Here is a 27,962-nt window from a genome sequence, read left to right as displayed (position 1 = left end):
GAACGTGTAAAAGACAAAACCTCTATTTGGAACGTCCCTGGACCACAACTCACTGAAGTTTGGCCAAGTACTTGGGGAATATCCTTGCATGCTTACTTTCTTCTCTTATACTTCTCTAGGCACCTGCTGTTGGCCACTGTGAGAGGCAGGACACTGTTCCAGATGGTAATTTAAGTTGCTTCATGCAACTGCTTTTAGGTTCTTCAGGAAGGTTTTGGAAAAAAATGACAACTGTTTCTTTGTATTCCTAACCTTTTTGGATTGTAGGTATAAGGGCTAACTTTTTACGTGGCTTGAGGAGGCAGTAAGGTTTGAGTGATTTATTGAGTGAAGTGTTTAGAACCTAATTCCTCAAATTCTGAAGTTTTGAATTGCAGTCCTGAAACTGCTTGAAATGAAACATAGCATCTCTTGCAATCATTATTTATATTTTCTTATAACCCTACTATTTAATTAAACTTGGAATGCTGGGAGAGAGTTTAAACTGAAACCTCCAGGGAGCAGTAAAACGAGCTTGGTTTGCTTATTATGGCAAAAAGGAGGCTAAGGAGTGACCTAATAGCAGCCTACTTGAGCCAAACTCTTCTTGGCAGCAGAAGACTCTACAACAGGAGGCAAAATCCACTGAGTGCAGCCTGATAAACTCAGATTTGACACTAGTGGAGAAGTTCTTCTGGATGGAAGACGCTGCCCAGAAAAGTGGAGTCTCTACCCTTAGAAGTTTTCAAAATTCTGCCAGAGTCATAGCTGACCTAAAGCAGTTACTCCCACTTGGAGCATGGAGTGGGACTAGGTGACCTCCAGAGGACACTCCCAAACTGTGATTCTGTGGAGCTGTGTTTATTTCACAGGGGTCCCTCGCTGTGTGATTCAAAACCCGTAGCCCGCAGGGGTGCTGTGAAAGAGCGCGTTGTGCGGGTGACCTGACAGACACCACGCTAGCACAGTGCTGCAGGCTACTATTGGTGGAACGCTGGAATAGTCAAAGAAACAGAATGATTTTTACTTGAGAAGTAATAAATGGTTGCATGAGACCTCAATTTATGGAACTGATGCACAATCCCAAGTACAGGCAGTTCTTGTCGACCTGGTATAATGGGAGTAGCCCCCATAAACCCATGGGAAACGTGAAAGATTGGTGTTAGCAAAGGGGAGAGAAGTGAATTGGGGGCAGGGTGAAGGGGCTAAAATGAATCAGACTGTAGAGCACGGTGACTGATTGTCTCTGTTCAGAAGCTACCTTCAGTCCCCCAAAGCACAGGGGGTTTTTGTGGCAAAGGCAGATGTAACGTGGAAGTTATCAGACAGAACCAAATGATCCCTAATGGAATTTAGGAATGATCCCCACAGTTTGTACAGCCACACCCCAGTTATCTGTATGAAATTATCAGGATTATGGCTAACTGTGTGATTGTGATCATATATACAAAAATACTTTCTCCACTCGACAAAGCAAATACTGTAGGAGCTGTGTATTTAAGCTGTCTCAGTGCAGTTGTGAAGTATTCTTCGTGTGTGTACTAGCCTGCTCAAAATGCTGCCCTTTGGCCTTTGTGTATGGGATCATAGGATAATTCAGGTTGGAAGGGACTTCATGAGGTCATCTTGCAGCAGGGTCAGCCAAAGTCAAAGCAGGTTCCTCAAGGCTTTACCCAGTCTGGTCTTGAAAACTTCAACCAAGATTATACATTGCATCCCCAAAATGACTTGTAATTACTTGAAAGACTTTCTGTGGTTTAAATACAGGTAAGATAAGATTAATCATTTTTTCTGTGTACCTTTGGGAAGAGGAAGGGTGGAAGATAATATCTAAGGCCACAAATAGGTATCAAATGGCACTTTGTAACTTACTTGTTCTATTACTTGTAGTATAACCTGGAAACAGAAAAGGATCCTGTAGTTATTGTTATTTCCACTACTGGTACTGGAGATCCACCAGACACTGCTCGCAAGTTTGTAAAGAAAATTCGAGACACGACCTTGCCACCTGATCATTTTGCACATCTCCAGTATGGATTGCTAGGTGATTTAGTATTTTCTATGTTATTACAGCACTTGTCTGTCAGTGAATAATTTTTATATTTTTCACTTGTGAATAAGTTGTTGGGGTTTTTTAAGTGCTTATAAAACATTTATTTTTATAACATGAACAGCTTTTTTGTGTAATGTCCTCTATGAGCAATAAGGGAGAGTTGTCACAGAAATGATCGGAATGTAAGCTACCGATTTAATTTTTTATAGTTTAATTTTCTTTGCATAAACAAAATATGATATAAGCTATCTATAATTATTGAAGTTTTAATTTTGTGTCAAGTCTCTATGGACTAGATGAGTTTACTTGACTTTGCAAGTAATTGGGAATTTTTCTATACAGAGGGAAAGGCAGTATAAAATGTTCTTAAAAAATAAGGTTTTAAGATCATCCCATCCCTTTAAATTTGCAATAATTTTTTAAATTTTGAATGTCACACTCATCAGTAGAAGGAATGTAACTTCAGGTTAAAGATTGATATGCAAAATACAGATTTGGCAAAATGTATCTGATATATCTTGAGCTCATGGTAAGGTCAGTTTGAGTTTTCAGGTTGTGTTTAAACAAACTCCAGAAACTTCTATTTGAACCTAGGTTATTTTTGCCTGACAAGTTTAAGTTGATAGGTAGGAGTGAGGAAACTTCTAGATTTCTAGTGAGGAAGGTACCCACTAGAAGGAAGTTTCTAGTGGATATATAATGTGGAAGTCTGAAATATATGCATCCTAATCATGTAGTGTTTTGCGAAGATGTTATGCTATTGCCTAGTTATACATTACAGTTTGTGAAATGGTTAAGTTTTTCATAGCTGACTGAATGCTTATATGCATATATGAAGATAGCATTGTATTAATACTGATTTTTGTGGTAACAGATATTATTATAGTATCTAAGTTATAACACGTTTTGTGATTCTAGTCTAAAAAGTTATCAGTCTTAAAATACATTCATGGTATCTATTTCAGCTTGTCCAATGGAGTGTTCGCTCTAAGTACCGTATTTAAGAGGGAGCAGAAGTCTTTAAAAAAAAAAAAAAAAAGAAAAAGAAAAATAAGGCTGTTTTAAAGGAGAAAGGAATAGTCCATTGTTAGGTGGGGATGATAAGGATCTAGTGGTTTGAAATTGCATACAAGAAAGGGTCAGGCTGTGGAAAACTGTGATAGTTAGGGTAGTGAAACAGTGGTGTGGATTACTTACAGAATTTGTGAAGACTACCTAACCAGTGGTCTTTGAGATTGTTAGATAAGCATCTACTAAGGATGAAGTATGTGTGGTTGATCACTTTTAGGGTGGGTCAGTGGTTTAGTTGATGTCTTAAAATCTCAGGTCTTCCATGAATGTACCTCCTGAGTCCACTGACTGTTTAACTGAACAAAAAGCATCATCTTCTAACAGAACATCTTCACGACTGTTAAAGAGTAGAAAACCCAGTGCAGTGAAAACGAGATCTACAGAGAAATCTTCAATTCCTGTGGAGGAGCATGTTGGACCAGATTCCCTTATGCGTATTTTCCTACATTTCTTACTTCATGTTGTTTAAAATCACTCCTGTGTTTGATTTTTTTGAAAAAGTGGAGCTGAGGAACCACTTTTTCAGCTCTACTTTGGGAAAAACACAATGGTTTTTTTGAAGGTCATAAAACTGTCCTGGTAATATGCACTTTGCTATATCAGATTCTTCTGTTTGCCTGCAAGAAAATCCTATGTTGTCTTTGCAGATCTTTGTGTAGCCTGGGTGACTGGCTAATTGACATGATTCTTCTTTCTTTGAATTTGCTAGGTCTGGGAGATTCAGAGTACACATTCTTTTGTAATGGTGGAAAGACAGTAGACCGACGACTTCAAGAACTTGGTGCCCAGCACTTCTACGACACAGGATTAGCAGATGATTGTGTAGGGTAAGAGCTGAATGAGTTTGGAATTTATTTCTTCAAGATGCAATAATTACATGTGAATTTGGCTAAACATTCTGAACTCTTTGAAATCAGTTGAACCTGAATACTCAGCACCTCATAGGAATGAGTCCTGTCTGAACACAGTATGTCTTTTCAGTTTCAATTGACATTAAGTAAAACTCCATTTTTAAAGTATGAGCAAACATCTGTAATGCCTGGAAAAATGGAGACTATTTAGCAGTTTTAGAAATTAAGTAATTTAGAATAAATGGAGGGGTTTAAAAATACAGTCTGTTTACTGAAGCAAATAAAAATAAATCCAGTTCCCAGTATGTGTGGTACTGGGTAATGGGATCTCTTTCTACATACACATCAGACTTTTATCCAAGCTCACATCTTGAAGTATAGCTGCTTTAGGCAAACCCTACAATGTTTTTTTTAATTTTTTTCTCTCTTCTGTAAAACATCCTTTTTTTTTTTTTTTTTTTTTTTAATCACTGTAGAGGAATTATGTAAGAAAACAACTCCCTTCCTGTTCTGTTGCTCTTCCTGGCCAGTAGGCTGCAGTCTTGGCTTATTTATTTTGAACTGCAGATTATATCGGTTCTGTGCATGATGATATGAGACAATTGAACACAAACATTGCTATAACCATAAAACTTGTATCTTGTGTTCTAAAATAATAAAAATGGAACATTAGTGTAAGCTATTGATGTTGCTGTTGCACAGTGAAAAGTTGCATATTTTGCTACCATCCCTTCAGCTTCCTGTCATAAAGTTCAGCATAAGAAAATAAAAATGAGAAACTGGAAGAAGAGCGAGGCTGTTCCACACTTTAGACTCTGTAAATTTACATGATTTACATGATCATTTAATAATTAAATGAAAATATTTTTTTAACAAGTCATCTTGGTAACAGCTGCAGATGTATATTAAAAATGGAAAATGAATAGTGTTTTTAGCTTTTGTGGTCTTTTTCATTATTTGTAAGTTAACAGTCCAGTAAGTCACAATAAGTCAACCATTCCTTTCTCCTTGTTTTTTTCCTCCCTCCCCAGTTTGGAACTAGTGGTTGATCCTTGGATTGATGGACTTTGGCTTGCCCTCAAGGAAGCATTTGTATTGCAGAAAGAAAAAGAAGGCATGAGTAGTGATGCTGTTTCTAGCGCTCTCTCTGCAGCCCCGTACGTTGGGCATGAACTAAACTTAAGCTCAGAAGTACAGAACTTGAAGCTAGAAGATGAAAGAGTGAGGAGTTCTGATGTTCTGACACAGAAACTGGTTGACATCCATCTTGTGGCTTCAACTAGAGACACCGAACCTTCGCTTGTTCATTCTGTCCCTCCTGTCTCTCAGTCTGCTCTTAATATTCCTGCCTTGCCACCAGACTATATAGAGGTGCAGTTTCAGGACACCCATGGTGAGGTAAGGACTTCACGTTGAATGATGAAAGCCTGCAGCTCTGGTAGGAGCATGAGTGTGTATTCCTACATCTGGCTCAAAAGAGCAAGTGGATACTTAAATAAAGGAGATAACGTCCCTGAACGCAGGAGGTTTTTGAATTGTAAGTGAAAGGTCCATTTTTATTGTGAAAATGTAGTTACCACCATATAAGTTATGGACACGGATGTAAAAGTATAATTTAGCTAAATAATAATTCGATAAAGGAATGGCATTACAGTGCCAGGAATGGAAGAATTAAAATCCTCAGTGGCTTATGTTAGGATGGTGAAAATATCTTCCTGTAGAAAGGAGCATAGTACAATTTCTGTTCAAATTTTTAGTACTTGCAGAATGCCTTAGGAGGGTGTAAAATTGCTCAAAATCTTGCTGCATATTTAATAACAGAGAATCTTGTCATTGTAAAAACATGATCATAATTTTACTATTGGAAACAGAAGATGAACTGTAGGTTGAAAGCCAGTGTGCTTTTTCCTGTAAAGCCATGTTGAACAAAGACCTGCTGTACAAAGAGAAGAATTGGCACGAGCTGGTGATCACTTCCAGTTGGCATATTTAGTGTTCAAAATGAACTGGAAAGCGTGACTCAAACTTTTCTGGTTGCCTGCCAGAGGGCAGATGTTTTGGTTATCTGTGCGAGGGAGCAGTGAGGGCTGGCTGCTCTTCGAGGGACTGGGAGCCAGGAGCTGAGTGTGGTAACAGCCAGCCGCGTTCCCCGATACCCAGGCAATGCAAACCAGGAGATGGCAGCCAGGATCAGCCAAGAGTGCAGATCATCAGACAAGTTTGTGGGAATGAGGCGGGTCTGGGGCCAAGCCTGGAAGCCGGTCTGCAGATCGAGGCCTGGATCAACAGCATCTGTGGCCAGCTGTGGGCATGTTTGTGGCTGAGCTGCCAACCAGTACTCCTGTGATGTAGCTCGGACAGGGACTGAAGACCCAGGGCTGAGCTGAGATGGGGCTCCTGGGCCTGTGAGCAGAAGTGCGGGTGGAGTCCTCTGGTGAGGCTGGTCAGGACCATGAAAGCCCATTAGTATCCTCAGGGCCCTGACACTCTCTCTGTTGAGGGTGTCAATGCTAACGCTGAGAGAATCACTTAGTCTAGCTAATATAATTATGTACGAGTTTATGAATTTAAACACTGGATAATTTTGCTTTTCTTTTAAACCTCATATTGTGGTTGGTTTTGCTCAGGTTGTTGAATTAAATAATCCAAATTACTGAAACAAAGATTTATGATTTAGAAGTACTCTTTGGTTAAAGACTAGTACTTGGGTTGAAAGTGGTGCTATAGTGGTTAAGAGAGCCCATTTTCTTATTTTAAAGTCATAGCATATATTCAGGCTGATCTCTGAAATAATTGATCAGGTTCTAATATAGATGCCTTAACTTTTCTGTAAATAGAAGAAAAGTAAATTTTGCTTTCGAACAGCAAATTGAAAAAGCTGAATCTGCTAATCTGGAATTCAGTGACAGATTAAAAATTATAGTCCAGATTTCATGTATAAAGCTGGATGGTTGTCTTGAGCCTTGGAAAGAATCAAATGCAGGTTTGTTTTTTTTCCTTTGGCACTATTTTTGACATAGTTGGCTAGGTCTTGTCAACAAGTAGGTCCGGTGTAGGGTCATGTTTGTTTTTACAAGTATGACACAATTCATGTCCTTTTCCAGTGTCTTACATTGCAACAACCATGGGTATTTTTTGCCAAGCACAGCAGAAGTTGGCTTGCTTTGAAATGCATCAAGTTGAAGTTTGGATATCTCCAGAAAGAGACTCCCTACCATTTAAAGAAGGCTGGGTACATGGTCTCTCTAGTTACTTATATGATCTATGTCTTGGGCTGTTGAGTCTCGGGGTTGAATTAACAAGCTGCTGCTTATTGGTAGCAGAGCAGTAATGGTCTGCATCTTAAGCCTTTGTGGCAAGTGTAAGATAATACAGTTTAGCTTAAATCTGGATCTCATTATGCCTTGAACTTGATTTGGAGGGAATATGAATGTAGACAGTTATCACAGTCCAGCTGATGCACAATAACATGATATGGCCCAAGCCGTTAATCACCATGTCAAAATTTTAAGAGAATAATAAAACTTCCAACTGTTGGTCTCAAGTGATTCTCCTGTCTCCTTTTTATTTCATTAGGAAATCTTCAGATTAATGAATATTCTCTTACTGGTAGAATAATTCCTTTCCATTTGACAAGAGTATCGTTATGGACATTTGGTATCTGTCCCCCCATCTTTTCATTTTTGTCTGTATTGATCTCAAATGAAGCTTGCTGACAATAGTGATGGAGAAATGAGGGCCGTAGTCTGATCTTCAAGTGACAGCCTTTGACAGAGGTGGTCTGGAATTACTCTTGGTGCCCATTTACAATGATTGGGGCATGTTTTCACCTGAATGGAAATGTTGTGGCATAACATGATGCTGTTTTGTAGTCTGGAGTTTGCTGATTAGCTCTAAATTTAGCTGTAGTTTTTAAAATTCCTCTTATAAATTGCCTGTAATAATAGCCCCATCTGCTCCCCAAAGTCTTAATCTGTAAATTTGCAATGATGTTTTTAAATAGCTTCTGTTCTTACTGCTTATGTCCATTCTGTACCCCTAGTAATCCTTTAATTAGGCGGGAGTTTTCTGGGTTTTAACATAAATGCCATTCTCTAATTGGCTATTTTCAAGGCAGCCCTTGAAAAAGGAAACAGCTAGCTGCATTTGGTAGTACTTTAGGCCCATTAGACCGTTCAAGCCTACTGACTTTTTATAATTGAATATATGCCTGTTTCTGCTTGGATATGATTTTTAAAAATGTAGAGCAAAACACTATGTATATAGAAGATTCATGTTTTTCCTCATTGTTTTGAATTGTTTTCTAAGACTGTTTCAAAAAAATTGTACCAACAGTAATTCCTGTATGTCATAGTAAGCTGTCATCAGCTGATTTGCATTTTTAGTTTAAGTTTTTGTGTCCTCTTTTTCAGAATCCACATCTGTCCTCACTGATTTCAGAGGGAACAACCTTTGAAGTGCCAGTTACAAAAGCAGTTCAGCTCACTAGAGAAGATGCGATAAAAACTGCATTGCTCTTAGAACTTGATATTGCAGTAAGTTAGTGATGACTTTTTCTTTAGTGGGTTAAAATAAAGGGTGAAAAGCATGTGTATTATGTATAATAACTGGGGGGAAAATTATTTATTTGACTGCTTAAAAAGAAAAAATAATTCCCTGTACAACAGGTGTCAACAGGGTGTCAGCTTAGGCTGATCCATTTTCTAAATGCAAAACTTGATTTGTTCACTGAAAGATATGACTCCATGGAAGTCAAAACAGAAATAAAGTGTCAAATGAATTTCTTTGTTGTTTCATGGATATTGTATTGACTGAAATACCTTTTTGAAGGGAATTTGCAGTGGAGAACGGCAGGCAGGGAATATTGAAAATGAATAATCTTTCGGTTTGTAAGTATACAACTTAGGGAATGTTCAGAAACGGTATAGTAAATTGTGACTATTCCTTGTGGTAGGTAATCTACACAAGTAATAATTTGACTAGTATGATCAAGTGATAAGAATCGTTAGCTCTTGAGCACTGTTTCTGCTTCTGGCATTCATTTGGTCTGACTTGTTAACATACTACTCAAACTGTCAACCTGTGTTACCCTAGGTGTAAAAACTGGTTTAGTTTATTCAGGGAAGATCATATTTTGTATACTGGTTTGAAGAAGAAAGGAAGAGAGTGCTTGACATTACTTTACAAGAAATCTTTAAAAGGAAAATATGTTGCTTTTGAGCGGTTTTCCAAATTTGTAGAATATTGCCTTTGGGATATTGTGATTTTGTCAGTAACTTTTATTGGACTCCATTAGCCTAATCTGTGTCTGTATCCATGGGACATCTTTAAATCTCAGCTATAAATAGAGTCTATTAAGTTTTGAGCAACTGAGTCTCTGAGATGCCATGGTTTTTTGCATATATTTGTATGTATACATGTATCCTGTCATCAGCACACACGGAAAATTTGAACATTTTTTGCCCTTTTTTCCTAACATTCTGAACAGTCTGTGTATGCAGGCCACCTCACCTGATACATAAGGAAAACGTAATGATGCAAGTATAATTCTGTATGTTCCTATAACAGGCAGAAGCTTGAGTAGGGTTTCAGCAGTTGTGCACAAGAACCTCAGCCAACTAAGTAGAATCTAGGTCTTAAGATCTGAGATACCCTTTAATTTTCATTGTGCTCTTGTCTTGCTATTTTTCTTTTTTCCTCCAGAAAATAAAAACAGTTGGGGGCATTTCAGTCACAGTTCATCAAATAGTTTAACCAGCAAATTTTCTTTTAGTGATAATGTCTCTTTGTATAAAGTTGCATTAATTATGAAGACTTCATTTCTCTGCTCTTCTCAAACCAGAAAACAAAGTATATCAGTAATTAATGATCTGGGCTGATTATATAACACATCCTCTTAATACATGTTTATTTTCCTTCTGTTTAGGCCGCTCAGCAGTTCTTATTAAAGAGTGTCCAAGTATTTAAACCAGATAAGGAAAGATTTTTCCAATTAGCAAGGTTAAACCTGAAAAGAAAACATGAGTAGTTTCTGATGTGCTCCAAACAGTGAAGTGCTAGTATAGAGTAAAAGAATACATGACTTCATGTGACTGTGATAGTAGGAAGATCGTTGTTAGGAATGGGGATGCTGTTGGACTTGGTTTGTGATACAATTTAATAGGAATTATTTCATATTTTAAAACAGGATACAGTCTTTGACTACCAACCTGGAGATGCTTTCTGTGTAATATGTCCCAACAATGTCAGTGAGGTGGAAGAACTTCTTCACATCTTGGGACTTTCTGAAAAAGGAGAGCATTTTGTTTGCGTAAAGGTTAAGCAGGGCACTAAAAAGAAAGGTATGGTGTGATGCACTGGTCATGAACAAGTACTCCTTTCTGTGTTGGTAGTAGTTGATATGCATAGTTTTGAACGTTTTTATCTTTAGTATTGGGACACAACTGTCATTTCATGGAGGCATGTTGGAAGTCACAGAGATGTGTTAAAAAAGAGAGGATGTATAGAATGCTGCTGCTGGTTTTACTATAGATTAGTTAGCTTCTGACTGGGAGCTTGAGCCTGGCATTGGCATTCATCTATCTCATTCTTCCTCTGTGCTTCTTCATGTTTATGGAGATGAATCTTTAATCACATAACCTAACAATCCCCCACTTGAAAGTAAAAGCTCTCCTTGCACAGCACTTCACATCAATCTGTTTTACATCCTAAGAGGGCCTCACTGCTGAAGCACAAGACTCAGTGCTGCTGCAAGGTGCCTTTTAAGGGGCTTTTAGGTCTATGTGGATCTGCTCTGCTGAGTCTTATGATGCCACGCCTCAGAAAGGGTAGCTGCAGGTTCGGGGTATGCCTGTGTACTGCCAGCTGGACCTGTGAGAATTACTTTTCTCTTGCCTTGCGATTGGTGTCTTAATGGTGCCACTGAGTTCTGCCTTTAGTTCTGCAAGATGGGGTAGGGCTCTTTGTTGTTCCAGTCTATGCGTAAGTCAGTTCCCATGGTGAGATTCCCTGCATCCTTGAAAGCAACACAAGTTGTCCCTTAAGTATGAGATGTAAATGGACCCCTGTTCTTGGAATTGGTGAGTAACTCACCTGTTAATGAGGTGAGTTTACATGACAGGCCATGTTGTAACATATCATATGGGATGTCCAGGCCCAGCTGATCCCCATCCTTGACCCCCACTCCAGTAACTAATCTCTGCTGGGAGTGGTCACCGGTTAGATTTGGTGCAGAGCCAGTATCAGTTACAGCCTGGTCCTTGCACTGGGGATGAGCCCTGTGTCTGCGTCTGTTATCCAGCCCCATTGTGCTGAACCCCCTTCCCCTCAACTCGCACTCTTGGGGAACCCCCATTGTCCTTGTTCCTCTGGGACAGACCCCCTCCAAACACACCAGCTTCTCCCCCCCGCCCCCCAAAAAAAAAAAAAAAAAAAAGTCCCAGGAGCCAGGAGGGTCCCAGCTTTGTAACAGTCTCCCTTTGGATCAGGGCTGGTCCTGAACAGCCTTAAGCTCAAGGCAGTGTCACCCCGTCCAGGGCCCAACAACCGTGCACAGGCAAGCAGCAAGAGATTGGGTGGTGGTGAGGGGATTTAACAGGTATGCTACTTTTACTCTTTACACTATTTACAGATTTTACAGAATCAAGCACATTTACAAAGGAAGCAATTAAAAGGGAAGGGTATAGTGAAGGAAGATGTAGTGGAGGGCCAAAAGCATCAGATCTTCATAGGAAGGTGGGCTTGAAATTTTATCCTTCCTGAAGGCTAGTAGATTTCTTTGTGCAAATCAGAGCCCTGCTACCTGGCTGCATAAAATTTGAATCTCTGAATTTGAACAGCATGTTCAAAGTGAAGGCCTCCTTGAATAGGCAGAGAGAGATATTCTCTCCTTCCTGCCTACCATAGTTCCCTTTCTTCTGCTATACTGATGTTGCAGGAAGGATGTAAAGCTGCCCTGACAGGGCACTTTGAGTTCATCAGTGTCAGAGCACTTTCCATGTGGAACAGAGCCTGTATAGCCAAGTGGACATAGCTTAGCCCCTTGATTGTTCTTGTATACCAAAAAAACCTGTCCTTCCAAGGCAAAGTTGTTAAAACAATTGAGTGAAACTTGGAATATCAGTGCTCTCATCCTATGTGTAAATAATCCAGGTTATTGCATCTCTGGCTGCCTAATGTAGCACTAATCGGGGAAAAAAGGTGAAATTATGCGTTATCTATGCAACATTTTGCCATATGTTGTATGTAAAATGGCATGCCTGTTTGTGAATCTTAATGAATGGTAATGGAAAGGAAGATCATAGCACTGGGTTGCAGCACAGAGAATCAAAGTTCTTGGTTCTGCTCTTGAGTATTCTGGGTGACCCAGAGCAAATCATGCTGACTTTTTACACTTGCCTTGGATACTTGGCCAGGACCTAGCAAGTTGCTGTTGATCCACTGATCTCCAATCATGGCTTGTACACGGACTTCCATCCACTGCAGTTATGAAGTTAAATGGTTTAGGATCAAGCCCAAAATAATTTCTTTGGAGATGTGCTAGTGAGCAGAGACTCATTAAGTTACTATAACTTAATTACTTGTTGTTGCCAATCTGTACCAAAGAATTCAGCTCTATAATGCAGCTTTGCAATTCCTAGCAATGTTCCAGAGCTGCTTTCCTTTTGAGATGGTTGTCTCTTAACTGCATTCACATTTCTGAGGAATTTGTAATAGTTACTACAAACTATTATGGTTGTGGGTTTACTGAACGAAGAGAGCTGAAAAACCTGGGAGAAGAGAAGAGCATGGAGAGCAGGCTGTGCCTCTGCTGCATCTTCAGGATTTACCAGGAATTCCACTGAATTTTGTTCACAACCTCTCTTTGTTCGGTCTATGAATTCTTTGATGAAGTAGGTGAGATAAATTGAGAGGACAAAACAGAAATTATTTGAAGTCTGGTACGAAATCTGTTGTTCAAATACTGGATTTCTGTAGTTGGGTTTTTATTATAGGTATGAGCATCCTAGGAAGAGGATTAAGTACTTCTTGTAACATGCTGTCAGCATGTTCAAGAAAAGGAAGTTTATATAAATGTGAAAATGGATGCTTCTTTCCTGCGTTATATTTATGCCAGTCCTCTTATCTTCTAAAAGTAAATTTTGTTCTTTGTAGCAAGGGTTCAGTCAAGTAATGCTGATACAAAGAGGTAGTTTAGCAAGTTATATAGGTATATTCTTAAAATTCTGTAGTATTAAAGGGCACTTGAGCATGGAAAAAAGCGTAGTAAGAATCAGTAGCTAGATGTCAAGCCAAGAAACATTGTCAAGAGAAATCCCAACATGCAAGTTGGGTCTGTAAGGAGGCAATTTGGGACCTGCAGAGCTTATTAATTAAAGGTGTTTTGTCGCATAAATGCCCTTACATTGCTTTTGGGGTTAACTTAGAATAGCCGCTTTAGTATGACATGGCATGAGGCTGATAAGCCTGGCTGCACCCTGCCCCGACTCCATGAAGGGATAGATGGGATGTCAGTGTACCTTCTTCCCAGAAATGGAACCTGTAGAGAGTACAGGAGGGGTTATTTGCTTGTACAAAACCCCTTGGATCTGCTGGGCCTCCGAAGCTCCAGCTTGGCACTGGCTGCATACACCTTTGGTTAGATCATTAGAAAACTTCAGCATGTTCCAATTTTCAGGAGTGCTTATTGATGGAGGGGAAAAAATGTGGATGTTCCTTTTCCTGGTAAGCATTCCTCTGAATTTCTTCAAGGTGGAAAGTGGCAACAAAGCCTTGAGTGGTTTAGCAAGGAAATTTATTTGAACGCTCATATATTATACCCCTTTTTTGTTTCCTGCTTTCCTGATAAGTTTTGACTTTTCATTGGAAAATTGTCATTGATACTTTATTGGAAAACTGTCTTGCCGTTTAGTTTATAATTTCCACTAACCAGCTGGGGCTCAAACATACAAAATTGAATGCAGTTTAGCTCTCTTGTATTTCTTGAAGGAGCAAGCACTCTGTGATGCCATTTTTGGATGTTAATAGATGCATGTTTTGTTTTGTTTTTTTCTCCCACTGAACTAGGAGCAGCTCATCCACAGCACATCCCTGAAAGAAGCACTCTGAAATTCATTCTAACCTGGTGTCTGGAAATAAGAGCAATTCCCAAAAAGGTTTTTATGTGTTTGTTCTTTTAAAGATAAATCCTCCGTAATTCTGTGCTGTATGGACTCTTACAGATCTGTCCTTGCATCACGTGTAGTTACCATGTTTCTTGGTGAATAAGGATTGTCAGTTTGATGCTGCTGTTTGTACTTTATTCTGAGAAATTTCACTTCTAGTACTTTATCTGGCAAACTATGAGATACTGAAATCTCTATTCCCGTTCTGTAGTACCTTGATTCATAACTAGTCTGGAAGTAAACAGAAAAGTATGAGATATTTGGTGCCAGATAACTGGAAGGCTGACTGAACCTGGCCCCGTAGGCATTTTAGAGAAATCATTCTTTCTAATCAGAGGGAGCCGTATCTGTCAAGTTCTGTCACTGAAAATATGCATGTTGCTCTATGCAAACATACCAGAATGTCTTTTAAATTATTTTAAAGCTTTTCTTTAGCATTTCAGTAACCTGGCAGAATTTGAAGAAAGATTTTTGCTTGTATAGTATTTGTTCTCACAATGTGTGAATATTATTTTCCTTTCATTCTGTGCCTGCAAAAAAATGGAAGCTTGCAACTGGAAATGCATACGTATTTCTGGTATTGTCAAAACACATTCTAAAGATAAATTTGTATGAAGGATGAAGCTAAACAGTTGCGTTGGTTGGGTCTTTGAGGGAAATCAGTTTCTGGAAGGACCTTTTCACTCAATTTAGTGGATTTTGCAGCAGAAGAGAAGAGAATCTTCCAATTGTTTCAACCTTTTCAAAACTGCATTTAACAATTTTGAAACTTTGTCTCAACAATAAGAGTAGGCAGAGAGTGCTGGCTCGGGAATATCGCCCAAGCCAGTTTTTGTAACCTATCTGCTTTATTACCTGTTCAGTGTAGAATGTGCTTTATGTAACTCCGTACTCAAAACTATTGTCTGGAAGCTCAGTGTTCGAGCACACTAAAATTACTTTCCAAGTATTCTTTTGCGTAGAATATGTCGTCTGATTGCACTGGGTGTTTTGGATCACTTTTCTTTTATGGACTGTGTCTATTTCCACCTTGCTTTTGGAAAAAAACTTGTAACCATTTACATCTGACTTTTACTTTATCTTACAATGCTCAATTTAATTTTCCCTTAAGAAAAGCTTGCAATACCATTATGTAGGCATAAAGTATGGAATAAAACACCACAGCGACGTTTACATGACTCATTAAATACCATACTTTATTTACAGTGATACATCTTCTAAGACTTTTTATTATTCCTTTCCTGGCTTCTGTAACTTAGCAAATAGTGTTTTGTCTTGAATTAATTTGTGTTATGGAGCTGTTTACTTAACTAAAGTGGAAATACATAAATAAGAAAGCCTTTCATAAATTTGGGATTTTTCAGGGAATGGGTTGTGCCTGTTTATTTCTCTCTCCCCCGCGCAGGCTAAGTAGGATTTTCTGACCTGCTAGCTTGTCCCAGACACTAGAGGAGCAGTCAAAAAAAAAAAAAAAAAGGTGAATTTTTCATAGTAGATGAAAGTGTGCATTGGGAAAGAAATTGTATTCTCCATTAACCTGTCAGGTGACTGCTTTCTGTCCTCAGGCATCCCAAGTTTTTCCCAGATTTGTGACCATTTTCCAAATGGACAAGTGTTTTTACACTTCACTTTCATTTTCTTCCCTGCAGGCATTTTTGCGAGCTCTTGTAGAATGTACCAGTGATGCGGGAGAAAAACGGAGGCTTCAAGAGCTTTGCAGCAGACAAGGAGCCTCTGATTACACACGCTTTATTAGAGATTCTAATGTTTGCTTGCTGGATTTACTTCATGCTTTTCCAAGCTGCAAGCCTTCACTTAACCTGCTAATTGGTAAGTAACTGATTTAGATTTAATTAGATTTGGTTTCTGAAAACGCATCAAACTAAATGTTCAGTTTCCCAAGAAAGGGGAATAACTGTTCAGTTAACAGCTTTAGAAATACTATAGTATCCATAGTGATCAAACTAAAATTCTTGTTGGGGAACAAACTGTTCTCCAGTTTGTAGTCTTTGACCTTCATTCTGCAAACACTTAGGTACATACTTATGCTTCAGTTGACCCTGGATTGCTCCTGTGCATAAAAAAAATAAGCGTAAGGTGTTTGCAGGATTAGGGTCTTTAAGAAACAGTTCATCAACTGCTTACAATTAAAAGAGACATGTTTTTACAACTCCTGATTTCCCTGCCTACATGTTCTTCTCTTGCACTTCTACCTGTTAAAATGGGAACCTTTTCCCAGTATATTTGTGTTTATGTAATGTCCAACACACTCACTGGGTTCTGTATATAAAACATTGAAGGAATGAGACTCCAACTGTAACCATCTCAAATACATCTGAAAATAGTGGCAGTTATTTTCCAGATTAAAAAAACAATTTCTTAATAAGTTTCATTATATTAAACAAAAAGATTGCTTTTTATGTTCTTGCAATTATCTTCTCTGCACCTACCCCAAATCTCTCCTTCTTAGTACACTGTGGGGATTTAAAAAAATAAATACAAGCTCTGCTCCACTTTATACAAATACATTAATTTTCACAGTGAAAGCAAAAGCATGTAGCTTTTCAAAAGTGGTATGGAACGTGCTGTAGCAACTGAAATGAATAAAAGGAAATTTTGAAAGTTTTTTAAATGTGTTCCTCCAGGGAAGTAATGTGCTGAATGGGCTTAGTGTCGTCTTTAAGTGATTTCACTGAACTAGCTTTTCTTAACTCTGACTTGCAACATTCTTATGTAGCAGAGCATCTTTAAAATATGTCAGGGTGTTCATGTACTGGTTGGAACATCTGCAAAAGGGTGGTACATGTGGAAAAACAGCTAAAAAGCAGTTAAACTGATGTTACCCTGTTATTCCACTGTATGTTTTCTGGCATTTGCTGCACCCAATTTTTCTGGTATTGCTCGCCTGTTGTCACCATTCCCCACCGCAGTGTTCACTTAGCGATGTGTGTGTCTCCTTTTAATATGCCCTTCTCCTCAGCCAAAACGTGCAGTCTGCATGCAAGTCGTTCCTTTGAAGGCACCAGTGAGTTTGACCTTTTCTGTATATGTACGTACATACGTAGATATAAATGTGTGTGTGTGATATATATAGTGGGTTTCTCATTGAAAAAATGCCCAGTAGACTCCTGTCTCTGTTGTTGGCTTTTTAGCTGTGATTTCAAAAGTTTGCATAAGTACTCATAGTGGTTTGAAATTGAACTGACACATCTGCTTCTAGGACATTATATATAGGAAACTTTCAATCAAGCGAGTCCTATTCTGAGAGCTTTTGAGCTCTTAGATGAAAGGTAGGGAAAATTAAATTTCAAGCTTCACCTTTTCCACTAGCTAATGGCATCTCTTCTGTCCACCTTACAGTTGTTTTTAATTGACCAAGAACCCTATAAATTAACTGTTGTGGCCTCATTTTATAGGCTCTCTAACAGATGTTCCACAAAGTGTGAAAAACATTCAAAATACCATTCAAGTCTTAATAGCTTATTTCTGAACCACAAACACTGGATGTTAATAGAGTAAAATTACAGTTAAATTATAATATGCTTGTAATCTGTTGTAGTGTAAACACTCATTATATGATATTTTCATTTTCATTTGGGGTGAATCAAATACTAAGTGATGCTTTTTTTTTTTTTTTTTTTTTTTTTTTTTTTTTTCCCCTCAGAACATCTTCCTAAATTACAAGCCAGATCCTATTCAGCGTCAAGGTAATGAAATACTCAAATTATATCTCCCTGGTAATTTAGGTATGCTTTTTTCTCAAATGTCTGTGTGTACGTTATAATCTAAGGAAGAAAGAGAGAAACGAAGGATGAAACCTGAGGAAAAAGTGATTGTGTCCCTGTTGCAAAAAACCACAGGGTTTGACTATTTCAAACAACATTGTTTTGAGCGTCTGGCAGGACTTTGATGGAGTTCTCGAGAACAAGCTCACACACATGTGAATCTGGTAGGAATTTGGATTCCCTTCTGTAGGCACTGGCCTCTGAGTCCGACCTTAAGACATTTTCTAACTATATATAAATATCACATAGTTAGCTGAACACTGAGAATCTTGATTCAGATGAGGTGGTTTGGGCTGCAGATGGACCTGCTGTAAGATTGTACAGCTATCTCTCAGGTTTTGGGTTTTTTTTTTATACTTTTGTCTTCACAGTTCAAACTTACATCAGCCAGGAAAACTGTGTTTTGTATTTAATATTGTGGAGTTCCCTGCCTGTCCTGCTAGACCAGTCTCACGAAAAGGAGTATGTACAGGGTGGCTTGCTAAGTTAGTTGCACCTTTACTGCACCCCAACAAAAACGCTCTGGATACAAAAGGAGAAAGCTCTTCAACTGAAAAGGTATGAATATTAGATCTAAACTCCTTAACAGTTAAATTTATGCATGTTTGAAACAACTGCAGGTTTCTTTGTTCACTGCTCTGATGTAATGTGGGTGTTTTGGCAGTATACACCTTCATCTTGCAGTTCTACCCTACTTGTAAGTTTACCCTTCCCTCTGTAACATGTCTAGAACTTCATTGCTAAGTTGCTAAACTTACATTTCACTTCAGCTGTGGATACCTGAGTTGTGAAACTTCCCATTGCTGAAGGGCCAGAGTTCTTTTCCACCCCACTGTAGTCATAAGCGAGTCTTGGAGGATGTTTTCATGGACTAAAATACCACTGTGCAATTAAATGGTTATGACTGTTAGTGTTGTGGGAGAGAGGCACTTGGTCACTTCCAGGAAAGGGTGGCAGATAATAGGGGAGAAATTGTAAAACTCGCTTCTTGTCAGGTCTCGCACAGTTTGCAAAGGCCAAGTTATTGAATGTGACACAGGGGACAGTCATCTGTGGTATTTCTGATGTGCATCAAAGATGGTTTGGCATGGTGGGTATTATTAGGAGAAGGTACTTTTTTTTTTTTTTTTTGCCTCTTTTCCTTTTGTAGCAGAGAATCTATGTAATTAATAGGTCTCAAAGTTATTGGGTGTGAGCTAATTACTAAAAATTTGGAATCCTACTATATAATTAATATGACAAAAGAACTATTTGCCAGTCTAATCTAGATTTGATTAAAAAATGGAAACAAGCATAGAATTTTGTTACAAGAAAACTGTGCCAATAATTCAAGGTGTTGGTCCGGCAAAACAGAAGGAAAACCCATACAAGTTATCTTAATTTTTTTAAACTAACTGAAAAGGCAAACCGATCAATATGTGCATCATATATCTTATTCCAGTATTCACATCTGGTCTTTATTTAAAATATAATTGATTTGCAGTATATTAAAGATCAAACATGAAAAAGAGGTGGAGTTGGAAAAAAAAAACTATTATTACAAAATGAGTCTGAATAAAGTTCAGAACTATTTGCATGTGCTGTGCAAGCTAGAATTCAGCATAGATAAATGTGCAGCAATACACGTAGATTGCAGAAATATGTGGAATACCAATACAAAATAGGTGAGTGTGATCTTACGCAAAATACCTTAGATTAATTGAAGACACTTTACAGTATAAATGTGTTTACTATTTGCAGTATTTTTTTAAAGGAATGACCAGTTTTGAATCATTAATAGGTAAAATAGCCTCCTAACTCAAGTGTGGTTTGAAGTAGTAAGTATAACAGAAATACAAATATTGCCCCCCACCAGCAAGAATTATAATATTTTTTATCATCATGAAACCAGAAAAATAATCCTGTTTAATGTTGTTGTATCTGTAGTGAATTAAATTATAAGAAATGAGTAGTGCTAAACCACTCAGGTTTACAGAACAAAGTTTAAATAACTTGGTCTAGTGCTTCACTCCTTCCTTAAACTTGAAAGTAAATTCAAATCCTTTCAATATGCAAAATAAATGGGATGTTTGCTTATGACTTTAATGGATGAAGCTGTGCTATAGCTGCTATTGAGTCTTGAATAATCTTTTAAAGAATTGAAAATAGTCATGTCTCATTTTCTGTGCATTATGTTAGCCAGACCTCAGAGAATAGTTGTGAAGCTCCTATAAAATTATATTTAGACTTCCTTTCAGACACAGATGTGAAGATCAGAATTAGAGTTTATCAGTGGAATGATATAAACCATTTTCCAGGACCTTTGAGCAGTTATCTGCCTCCCCTCACCCATATGCATTTTTGGAGATCATGTAAAACTTCTATGAAAATTAAGAAAGCAAGCTCAGTATCAATAGGCTTCAATTCGCTATAAACAAATCCTTACCTCCACTGGAATATTTTTAGATGTCCACAATGTAAAAAAAGGTTGAGTTGCTTATAATAGCAATAAACTAGCTTTACTTCCCTTTGAGTACCAACACCAAACTTTCCATGAATTCTGTAACCGTATTCCCCAAATTTATGGTGCAGTCAACTTTCATATTCAGAAACTCACGTTTGTGTGGTTTTCCCTAGTTTTCCTCCAGATGGATTAATAAATTTCTAAATATGGTGTGGGTTTTTTTCAGAAACTTCTGTGAAATTTTATTCTAAATGTCTGTGTGGCATTAAAAATAAACTCTGAAGCTCAGGATTTGGAAGGGTATGTAGGCAGATACAATATGTAAATATCCTGAAAGTTCTAAAAATTTCATGGTATTTTCACTGCTTAAGAATATCTTCAATTGTATTCTGTCTAATTTCATTTTAGATATCTATTTTTGCTCGTCCAAACAATACTTTCCACTTACCTGCAGACCCATCTGTCCCGTTCATGATGGTTGGTCCAGGAACAGGAATTTCACCATTTATTGGTTTCTTACAACATAGGTATGTACCAAGTTGTTACTTGGAAAGCAGTCTTTTTATGTTGAAGAAAATACAGCCTCAGGTTTTGAGTACAAATGCAGTTAATCTTTTTTTTTTCTTTTTTTTTTTTCTTCTTTTTACTTTTATAACAGTATGCTGATTAGAAACAGTCTTATTAATTTTAAACAAGCAGTGCTTGTGTATTTATTTGGTTTTCAAATGAGTAAATCTTACACTTTCATCTGACTGTATTTAATATCCATAGTGGATATATGAAGAATTGGGTGAATTGCAGAAACAGTAATAAGAAATTAAATCCTTTATCTGTGTGTTGCTAGTGGAAGTCTTGTAAGAAGTTGGTAGTTTTTAGAAACAGTGTTGATTGGCTTGAGTTTGGTATTCAAAATCCATTTCCTTCAGAAGTGGCATCTATATTAAAAGCCTTGGCATGATGAATGTCAAGTTTTCTCCCACATTCCCTTATTTCTGTGTGTTTACACATTTCGATGGTTTAAGATGAGGAGCTTGGCACCTGAACCCTCAATTGGGCAGTAGTCTTGGGTTTTGTGGTTTGTATTTGAGGGAAGGTAGATCCCTTTTTTTCGCCTCCAACTCCAGCAGCGTAATTTTGCAAAGCAAAGAGTTGCTTGTTCAAAAAGTGACAGATATCACATCACCAAGAATATGTAAAAATGTGATCATTTGGAGGAAAAGAAGAACGGGAAGTGTGGAATATTTGGGTGGGAATGGTTGCAATTTTTATAGGTAACAAACACATATCATTCCTATGTGACTCATTAGTTCCAGCAAGATAATGGAGTTTCTTGCATCCTGTAACAATTATTTTTAAACCATTTTATTTGAGAGAAAAGTGAAATTTTGACATGGTGTTTCTGACTCCATGCTTCCGCTTTAACCAAATTATTATGCACAATCCTTACTCCTTAATTTTAACTCCCAAATATATCTTTATCTCTCAGAAGTATTTTGCATTTTATTTTAAAGGATTCATAGCATTTCATAAGCATTTGATCAATGATAAATGAAATCTCTGTCTCAAAATGTAACTAGAAAGTTCCAGCTAAAACCCCTCTAAAATAATATCTTCAGCATTATTTCAAGAAAATGCAATAACTCTTCTGATTATGTGGTACTAAATAGATTGTTATTCATAAAGTCTAGCAGGTTTCTACAGCTAAATGGAAAGCATGCTAAAACTGCTTTGTGCTGAGTTTTCCCAGGTGTTTTTACAGGGCTTCCAATGAAGGATAAAGGGTAGTGATCTCCTTATTCAGCAGTCACGATTGTTTTGTGAGATGTTTGGAAGTGTCAGTCTTGACTATTCCGATATGAAAGTGTGGCAAAAAAAACCCCAAACCTTTGAAGTTGATTGATTTTGAGCTGGGCCAAAAGTGAGTAGTCAAGAAAATCAAAGGAGGAGGGTTTGACTGTGATTTACCTTAAGTCGTTTCACGTTTCTGCCAATCCAGAGGTTTATTAAAGCACTACTTTAAATGAGAATTAGGTTATAGATGTTTTAGATTCTGCACTTGATAAAACAGGATTGGAAACTTTTTTTTTTTTCCTGTTTAGGCAAAAGCTTAGAGAAGATCATACAGACTGGGAATTTGGAGAGACATGGCTGTTTTTTGGTTGTCGGCATCAGGATCGAGACTATTTGTTCAAGCAAGTTCACTATTTAGTGTTTATTTTGTATTCATGAGGGAATGCTTATCTCTGAGCCACTACTAACAGTTTTTATTGCCTTCCAGAGATGAGCTCAGATGTTTTCTTGAAAATGGCACGTTAACTCATCTTAAGGTTTGTTTCTCAAGAGACTCTTCAACTGCAGAAGTAGCCCCGCCTAAATATGTGCAAGATGTCATTAGGCTTTATGCTAAGGAAGTTGCCAGAGTCCTGCTGAAAGAAAGAGGTTACTTCTATGTATGTGGGTGAGTAGAGTGGAGATGGACTGTCTCAGAAAGAGAACGGAGTTAGCAGAAGTTTGAGGCTTTAGAAAGACTTAGAGCTGTCTGAAAGAAAGGACCAACATGATGCTAAAAGAGCCTTCCTGGAATGCCAGAATTTCATCACTATGTCCATTTTTTCCAATATACTCTTGAAAGTATAGCTTGTGACCACACAGTTCCGCTGGTTGCTTTAGTCACTTATTATTTCTTTTACTTTTTTAGCATTCAGTTAAGCTGCAGGCGGTTTCAAGCTAATAGATTTCTCTTGAGAAAATGAGATATTTGAATACATGTGGTGATAAACTTCACAGCTGTGAGATTGCAGCAGTCTTCTGCTGTGTTCCAGGCTTGGGTGGGCCAGAATGCTAAAGCTCTGTAATAGTAATATATTTTACAGTGGGAAGTTTTATTTGTGGATGATAACTTACCTGTAGGTTTGAAACTTTTAGGAAGTTTGTTGATAAATGGGCAAACTGTTTGAATATAGAGCCCAATGTCAATACGTTCTCCTGCAGGTATAAATGTCAGCTATTTGTATTAAAAATAGCATTATTAATAAGTGAGGGTTGTTTTTTTGTTTGTTTTTTTATGTTGGAACCATATGGTGATATAATAATAAAAAATACTTCAGCAGTTCCAATTCTTCCTAAAAGAAAACAATTATTCTGTGACAGCTCAACTAGGGTTCCAAGGTTTTTTCTTCTAAATCACAGCATGCTGAAAACTTTGTAATGTTTGATTGAGAGAAACCCTTGTTTACTGTCAATGCTCAGCTACATGAAAACTCAGTGAGAATCTTGCCATACAATATACAAGCTATATTTTTGTTTGGGATTTTTTTAATGCCTCTTTTCCAATATCATCCTACCTCTGAAGCTATAGATAAAAGGAAAAATACATTATTATGCATTCTCCTCCTCTGTTGTTTTTTCTTTTTTTTTTTTTTTTTTTTTTTTCCCCCAGAGATAAGAAGCACATGGCTGATGGTGTAAGTGATGCTGTAGCGGACATTTTAAGCATGGAAATGGAAGTTGACAGATTGGAAGCAATGAAAATCCTGGCCATGCTTCGAGAAGCAAAACGATATTTGCAGGATGTTTGGAGCTAAATAGTTAGCTTTTCCCCTGCCTTTGTAACACGAAAGATTTCGTTTCACACATATGCTTTTGACTAAAAGTTATTGTCAGAAGTGCTGTCTGTAGTCACCCAAATCTTAACTTTCTCTATTGACCTTTCAAGCAGAAATATGAAACCTTTTAAATGACAACAAACCAGGCTGCCTTTTGAAGTGTGTGGTTTTTTAACAATGTTACATAATGGACTGTCTCAGTGCCTTGATTCTCTTCTTTTAAGATTGGTTTAATGTAGAAAGTAAAAACTTCTGCACTTGTACAAGTACAATTGTATGTTTACATTACATCATACATGTTTTCCTATAATGTGTACATAAAGAAGCTACAGAGTAAATATGTTACACACTGATCTATGCATCTTCAAATACATTAATGAGTTGCCAAGATTTATTTGAACGCTTCCTAGATACTTTGTGACACTATTTGTATTTTTCCAGCTTGCACAATGAGAGTAACTGCCAAAAGGAATGAATGTTCAGAATGTTGCACAGAAGAGTTACTGCAGAATTTCAGTTCTGAAGTTTTCTTTAAATACTTAGCTTTTTCATTCCATCATTACATCATATCTCAAAGTTTTGCTACACTCCAAGCTAATCCTTATTAGATTTTCCTGCATAATTCTTTTGAAATTATTTTCATTCCTGTCTTTAAAATGTTTGTGGTTTAATTTATGAGCAAACTCACCAGTTGGGTTGAATTTGGTTGCTGGAGAAATATTGCTTGGTAAATACTTTCTCAGATTACTAAACTAATTTTTTTTAGTTGAAGACATAGTAAAATACGGTGTTTTGAAAGCAGTTGCCCTTACATATGACAATCCACTGCAAAAATCAAGCTGTTGAAAGCAAATAATTGAAGTATCTGGTCTTCTTTCTAACAAGGGCCATTTGGAGTGCAAATAGGTGAAAGAGTAAAAGTGTAAGTCATTCATGCTTCTCTTCAGATCCCTCCTCTCTTCCCTCTGCTTTTTCTAACTTCTAAACGTCCATGTGGTCTTCTTGGTTCCTTGTCATACTTAGATCTTTAAAGATAAACACAAAATATGAGAGAATATTTTAGACAATTCATTGTTTATTTCCTGGGGAGAATTCTTGGGGTTTTTTGCCTTATGCATAATCAGAACCACATCACTTATTCCAAGTCTTGTGGTTGTCTAGTGATTATTAGTTAATCAGTAGGTAAATCAAGAAAAAATATGGAAAAAATATGAGGATCAGTTAGAATAAAATCATGTGTTTGAAGAAGAAACATTCTAGTGAAGTACCTGGAATTAAGGTTTTGATATAACCTGTGTAATGATTATTTTAATATCCTTGGAAGTGATCAACTAAAATTTTGTGCAGAAATTCTTCAGCAGAGCAGTTATATCAATCACTTTCAAGTAGTCTCTACAAAAATAGGGAGAGATGGCTTACAGTAATTGCAAACAGTGCATTTTTTGATCTTTGGCACGTAAGAAGGAAAGAAGTGCTTCTTTTTGAACAGTACTCCAATTTTAAACTTTAAAGGAAATGACTAAGGTGATATAAGCATCAACATTTTGTATCAGCCAGTCACCTTTTTATTTTTTTAAAAATTATTAATAAAAGAAAAAGCTACCAGTATTACAATAGTAAAGATAAATCATTAACTACCTTCTGTTAACTGGAGTTTGTTTGGAAATAGCACTTATTATATCATGTGTGTTCTCAGGATTTATGATTTTCAGTGCCACTTGGAAATTCTTGGAGATTACAGAGAAAACAATGTTTTTCTGACTGCAAGTTGCAGCTTTTCCCAGATCTCTTACAGGTATTCATTTTTGTGTTACTTAAAAATCACAATACAGAAGTTGTGATGACCATTTTAATAATCCTACAGGTAATAGCATAGCACCTTTTGGGATATTAACTGTTGAATGTCCTTTTCTGACTGTGTGTATTGCATGTGACAGGGTCTGATGTACAACTGGTATCCATGCATTTCCCCTCTCCTGTTACCAATTTTCTACAAAACTAAAATACTTGGATTATTTAGTAACGTAGTGGTAAGTCCATAGTGAAGCGCATGAGCTTTATTATTATCTCTTAGAACAACAAAAAATAGTTGCAGCTTGCTCTTAAATTTATGACTGCATGGTGCAAAGCCCAAAGTTCAAACAAACTAAAATAACCCCAACAAACACCACCGTGTGTAACCTGAAGGAAGTATTTTTTGCGTTCACATTCAGTGACACTGAACCAGTAGGAAAGGCAGGGAGGAAAGGACCTCTGAGATACAGGAATCATGGAGATGGAGAAGGCTTGCAGTAAGAACTGTATGTTTTTCTTAATTAAATTGTGTCTCTGTGTAATTGGATAGTGCTGATTTATGACTCCTCCTCAGTGTGTCTTTTAGAAAAGCATACAGGGGTGGATTTTACTATATCTCCTTAAGCTAAGCAGGGGATTTTTTTAACATCTTTTAGTTTTCTTTCATTAGAGAAATACTATGTATGTGCTTTTCCTTGTAATTCCAAAATTAGTTACAGAATTCCTTTGTCATTTAAAAGAAATAGTGAAGGTTGTGTGCTGTTGCTGCCTCTTATATTTGAGAGGCTTACAGTCTTTATGCTGGTAACAAGGACTGGTTGTTATGCTAAAGCTGTTGTTCCAGAGTAGCATTAATGGTGAAGCATTCCTTATGGCCTGTTTTCTCATCAGTTTTTGAATGTTATGCTGAATTTGTGAAATAGGGTTGATGTTACAATTTCTCTTTTAATCCACAGTTTCAAAAGAGGGTTTACTTTTCAAATTACTAAACTCATGCCATTTTTTTTTCAGTTTGCTGCTTCTAAATTCAATCTGACTTTACTGCACCTGGAAGCAGAAGTAGTATTTCCATGTTTCTTGCACCTCTATTTCCTCTCCCTTTCCTTCCCCTTTCTCTCCCAAGTTTTCAGGAAATCTAGGATATTGGTAGAAGTAGGATGAATATGACTTTTTAGCAGTCTCTGAAGATAGTGAGCATCTTCGGAAGTTTCTTCTGAAAAATGATGAGGCCACATGAGAGAAATGGCAAAATCACAGAACGTGACTAGTGGGTCAATTTAAGGATTGAACTTAGCTACTGAATGGCACCTTAGGTGTTGAATGGCACAGGGGGAGGTTACTGGAAGTAAAAGTCCCAACTTAATTAAGTCTCAAAATAAAATAAGCTTGTGGAATAAGGCAGGGGCTGTGTTGCAAACCATAGAGTTTGTAGGCAATTTGAAAATATGGAAATAGCTTTTTCCCTCTTTCACCATTCCAAGTTATCAGCAACCATGATTTGGAAATGAATCTGACAGTGTTTTACCCAAAATGAAATGTTCTGTTCTAAGAAAACTTAGATCACTGAGCTGACACATTTTGAGGGGTTCTGCAAACATTGGTTTATTTGGTAAAAATGATTTGGCCTCTGTAAATGCTTTTGTTCTGCCCAATTTTGTGAGTAGGATAGGAAAAGACTTTAAAACAAACAAACAAAAAAAGAAAACACACAAAAAAAACCCCTTGGCTGATTAACTTCGCTTTTTACCTCAAAGGAACAATGTCACGTTGTGTGCTGTGCTTGTTGAACCTGTTTCATACATAAGCCTTATCCTATTTTTCATTGCTCCTGGGGAATGTGTAGTGTGTTGCTGTCTGCTTGTTTCCTTTGGAAGTTAAGCCCCAAGGCCACAGTTCTTGGCTTAACTGCATTCCAGTTTTACTTTGGTAAAGTAAAGTGGAACCAATTTCTAGTACCAGTGGAACTAGAAATGGGGAAAAGAGTATTAGCTTAAGAGAAAGTGAGTCTAGTAAGTCTTATCAGTAATGTAATTAGGAATCATAACTCCCTTTCTGTCTTTGGTTACTTCTGTTATTCTGTCTGAGCACTTGTCAGCTATGTACGATCCTAACAGCTATTACTCTGCACAGCTCTTAGATAAACTTACCTTCATTTTATACAAAGGGAAACCCAGGCAAGGAAAGGCTACTGAATTGCCCAAAGTAAAGAAGGAGATGA

At 37.4% G+C, this 27,962-nt stretch overlaps 1 protein-coding gene across 3 annotated transcripts in view; it reads left to right on the top strand.

Annotated features, from left to right (window-relative positions):
* The window catches only part of MTRR (5-methyltetrahydrofolate-homocysteine methyltransferase reductase), a 33,090-nt gene extending 5,425 nt beyond the window's left edge, over positions 1 to 27,665 (top strand). For all 3 annotated transcript variants that reach the window (XM_075494047.1, XM_075494048.1, XM_075494049.1), the window contains exons 4-16: positions 1,870 to 2,023; positions 3,813 to 3,930; positions 4,986 to 5,352; positions 8,367 to 8,489; positions 10,142 to 10,295; positions 14,020 to 14,108; positions 15,767 to 15,947; positions 17,782 to 17,824; positions 18,274 to 18,460; positions 20,754 to 20,872; positions 22,445 to 22,537; positions 22,624 to 22,803; positions 23,785 to 27,665. In XM_075494047.1, coding sequence (XP_075350162.1) covers positions 1,870 to 2,023; positions 3,813 to 3,930; positions 4,986 to 5,352; positions 8,367 to 8,489; positions 10,142 to 10,295; positions 14,020 to 14,108; positions 15,767 to 15,947; positions 17,782 to 17,824; positions 18,274 to 18,460; positions 20,754 to 20,872; positions 22,445 to 22,537; positions 22,624 to 22,803; positions 23,785 to 23,929 — 1,953 coding nt within the window. In that variant the 3' untranslated portion in view covers positions 23,930 to 27,665. The remainder of the gene's footprint in view (positions 1 to 1,869; positions 2,024 to 3,812; positions 3,931 to 4,985; positions 5,353 to 8,366; positions 8,490 to 10,141; positions 10,296 to 14,019; positions 14,109 to 15,766; positions 15,948 to 17,781; positions 17,825 to 18,273; positions 18,461 to 20,753; positions 20,873 to 22,444; positions 22,538 to 22,623; positions 22,804 to 23,784) is intronic.
* Positions 27,666 to 27,962: the final 297 nt, after the last annotated feature.

The sequence above is a fragment of the Mycteria americana genome, chromosome 2, assembly GCF_035582795.1.
Source record: "Mycteria americana isolate JAX WOST 10 ecotype Jacksonville Zoo and Gardens chromosome 2, USCA_MyAme_1.0, whole genome shotgun sequence".
NCBI classification, from domain to species: domain Eukaryota; kingdom Metazoa; phylum Chordata; class Aves; order Ciconiiformes; family Ciconiidae; genus Mycteria; species Mycteria americana.
Note: the sequence above shows the minus strand (reverse complement) of the source record. Positions and strands in the feature narration are given on the sequence as shown.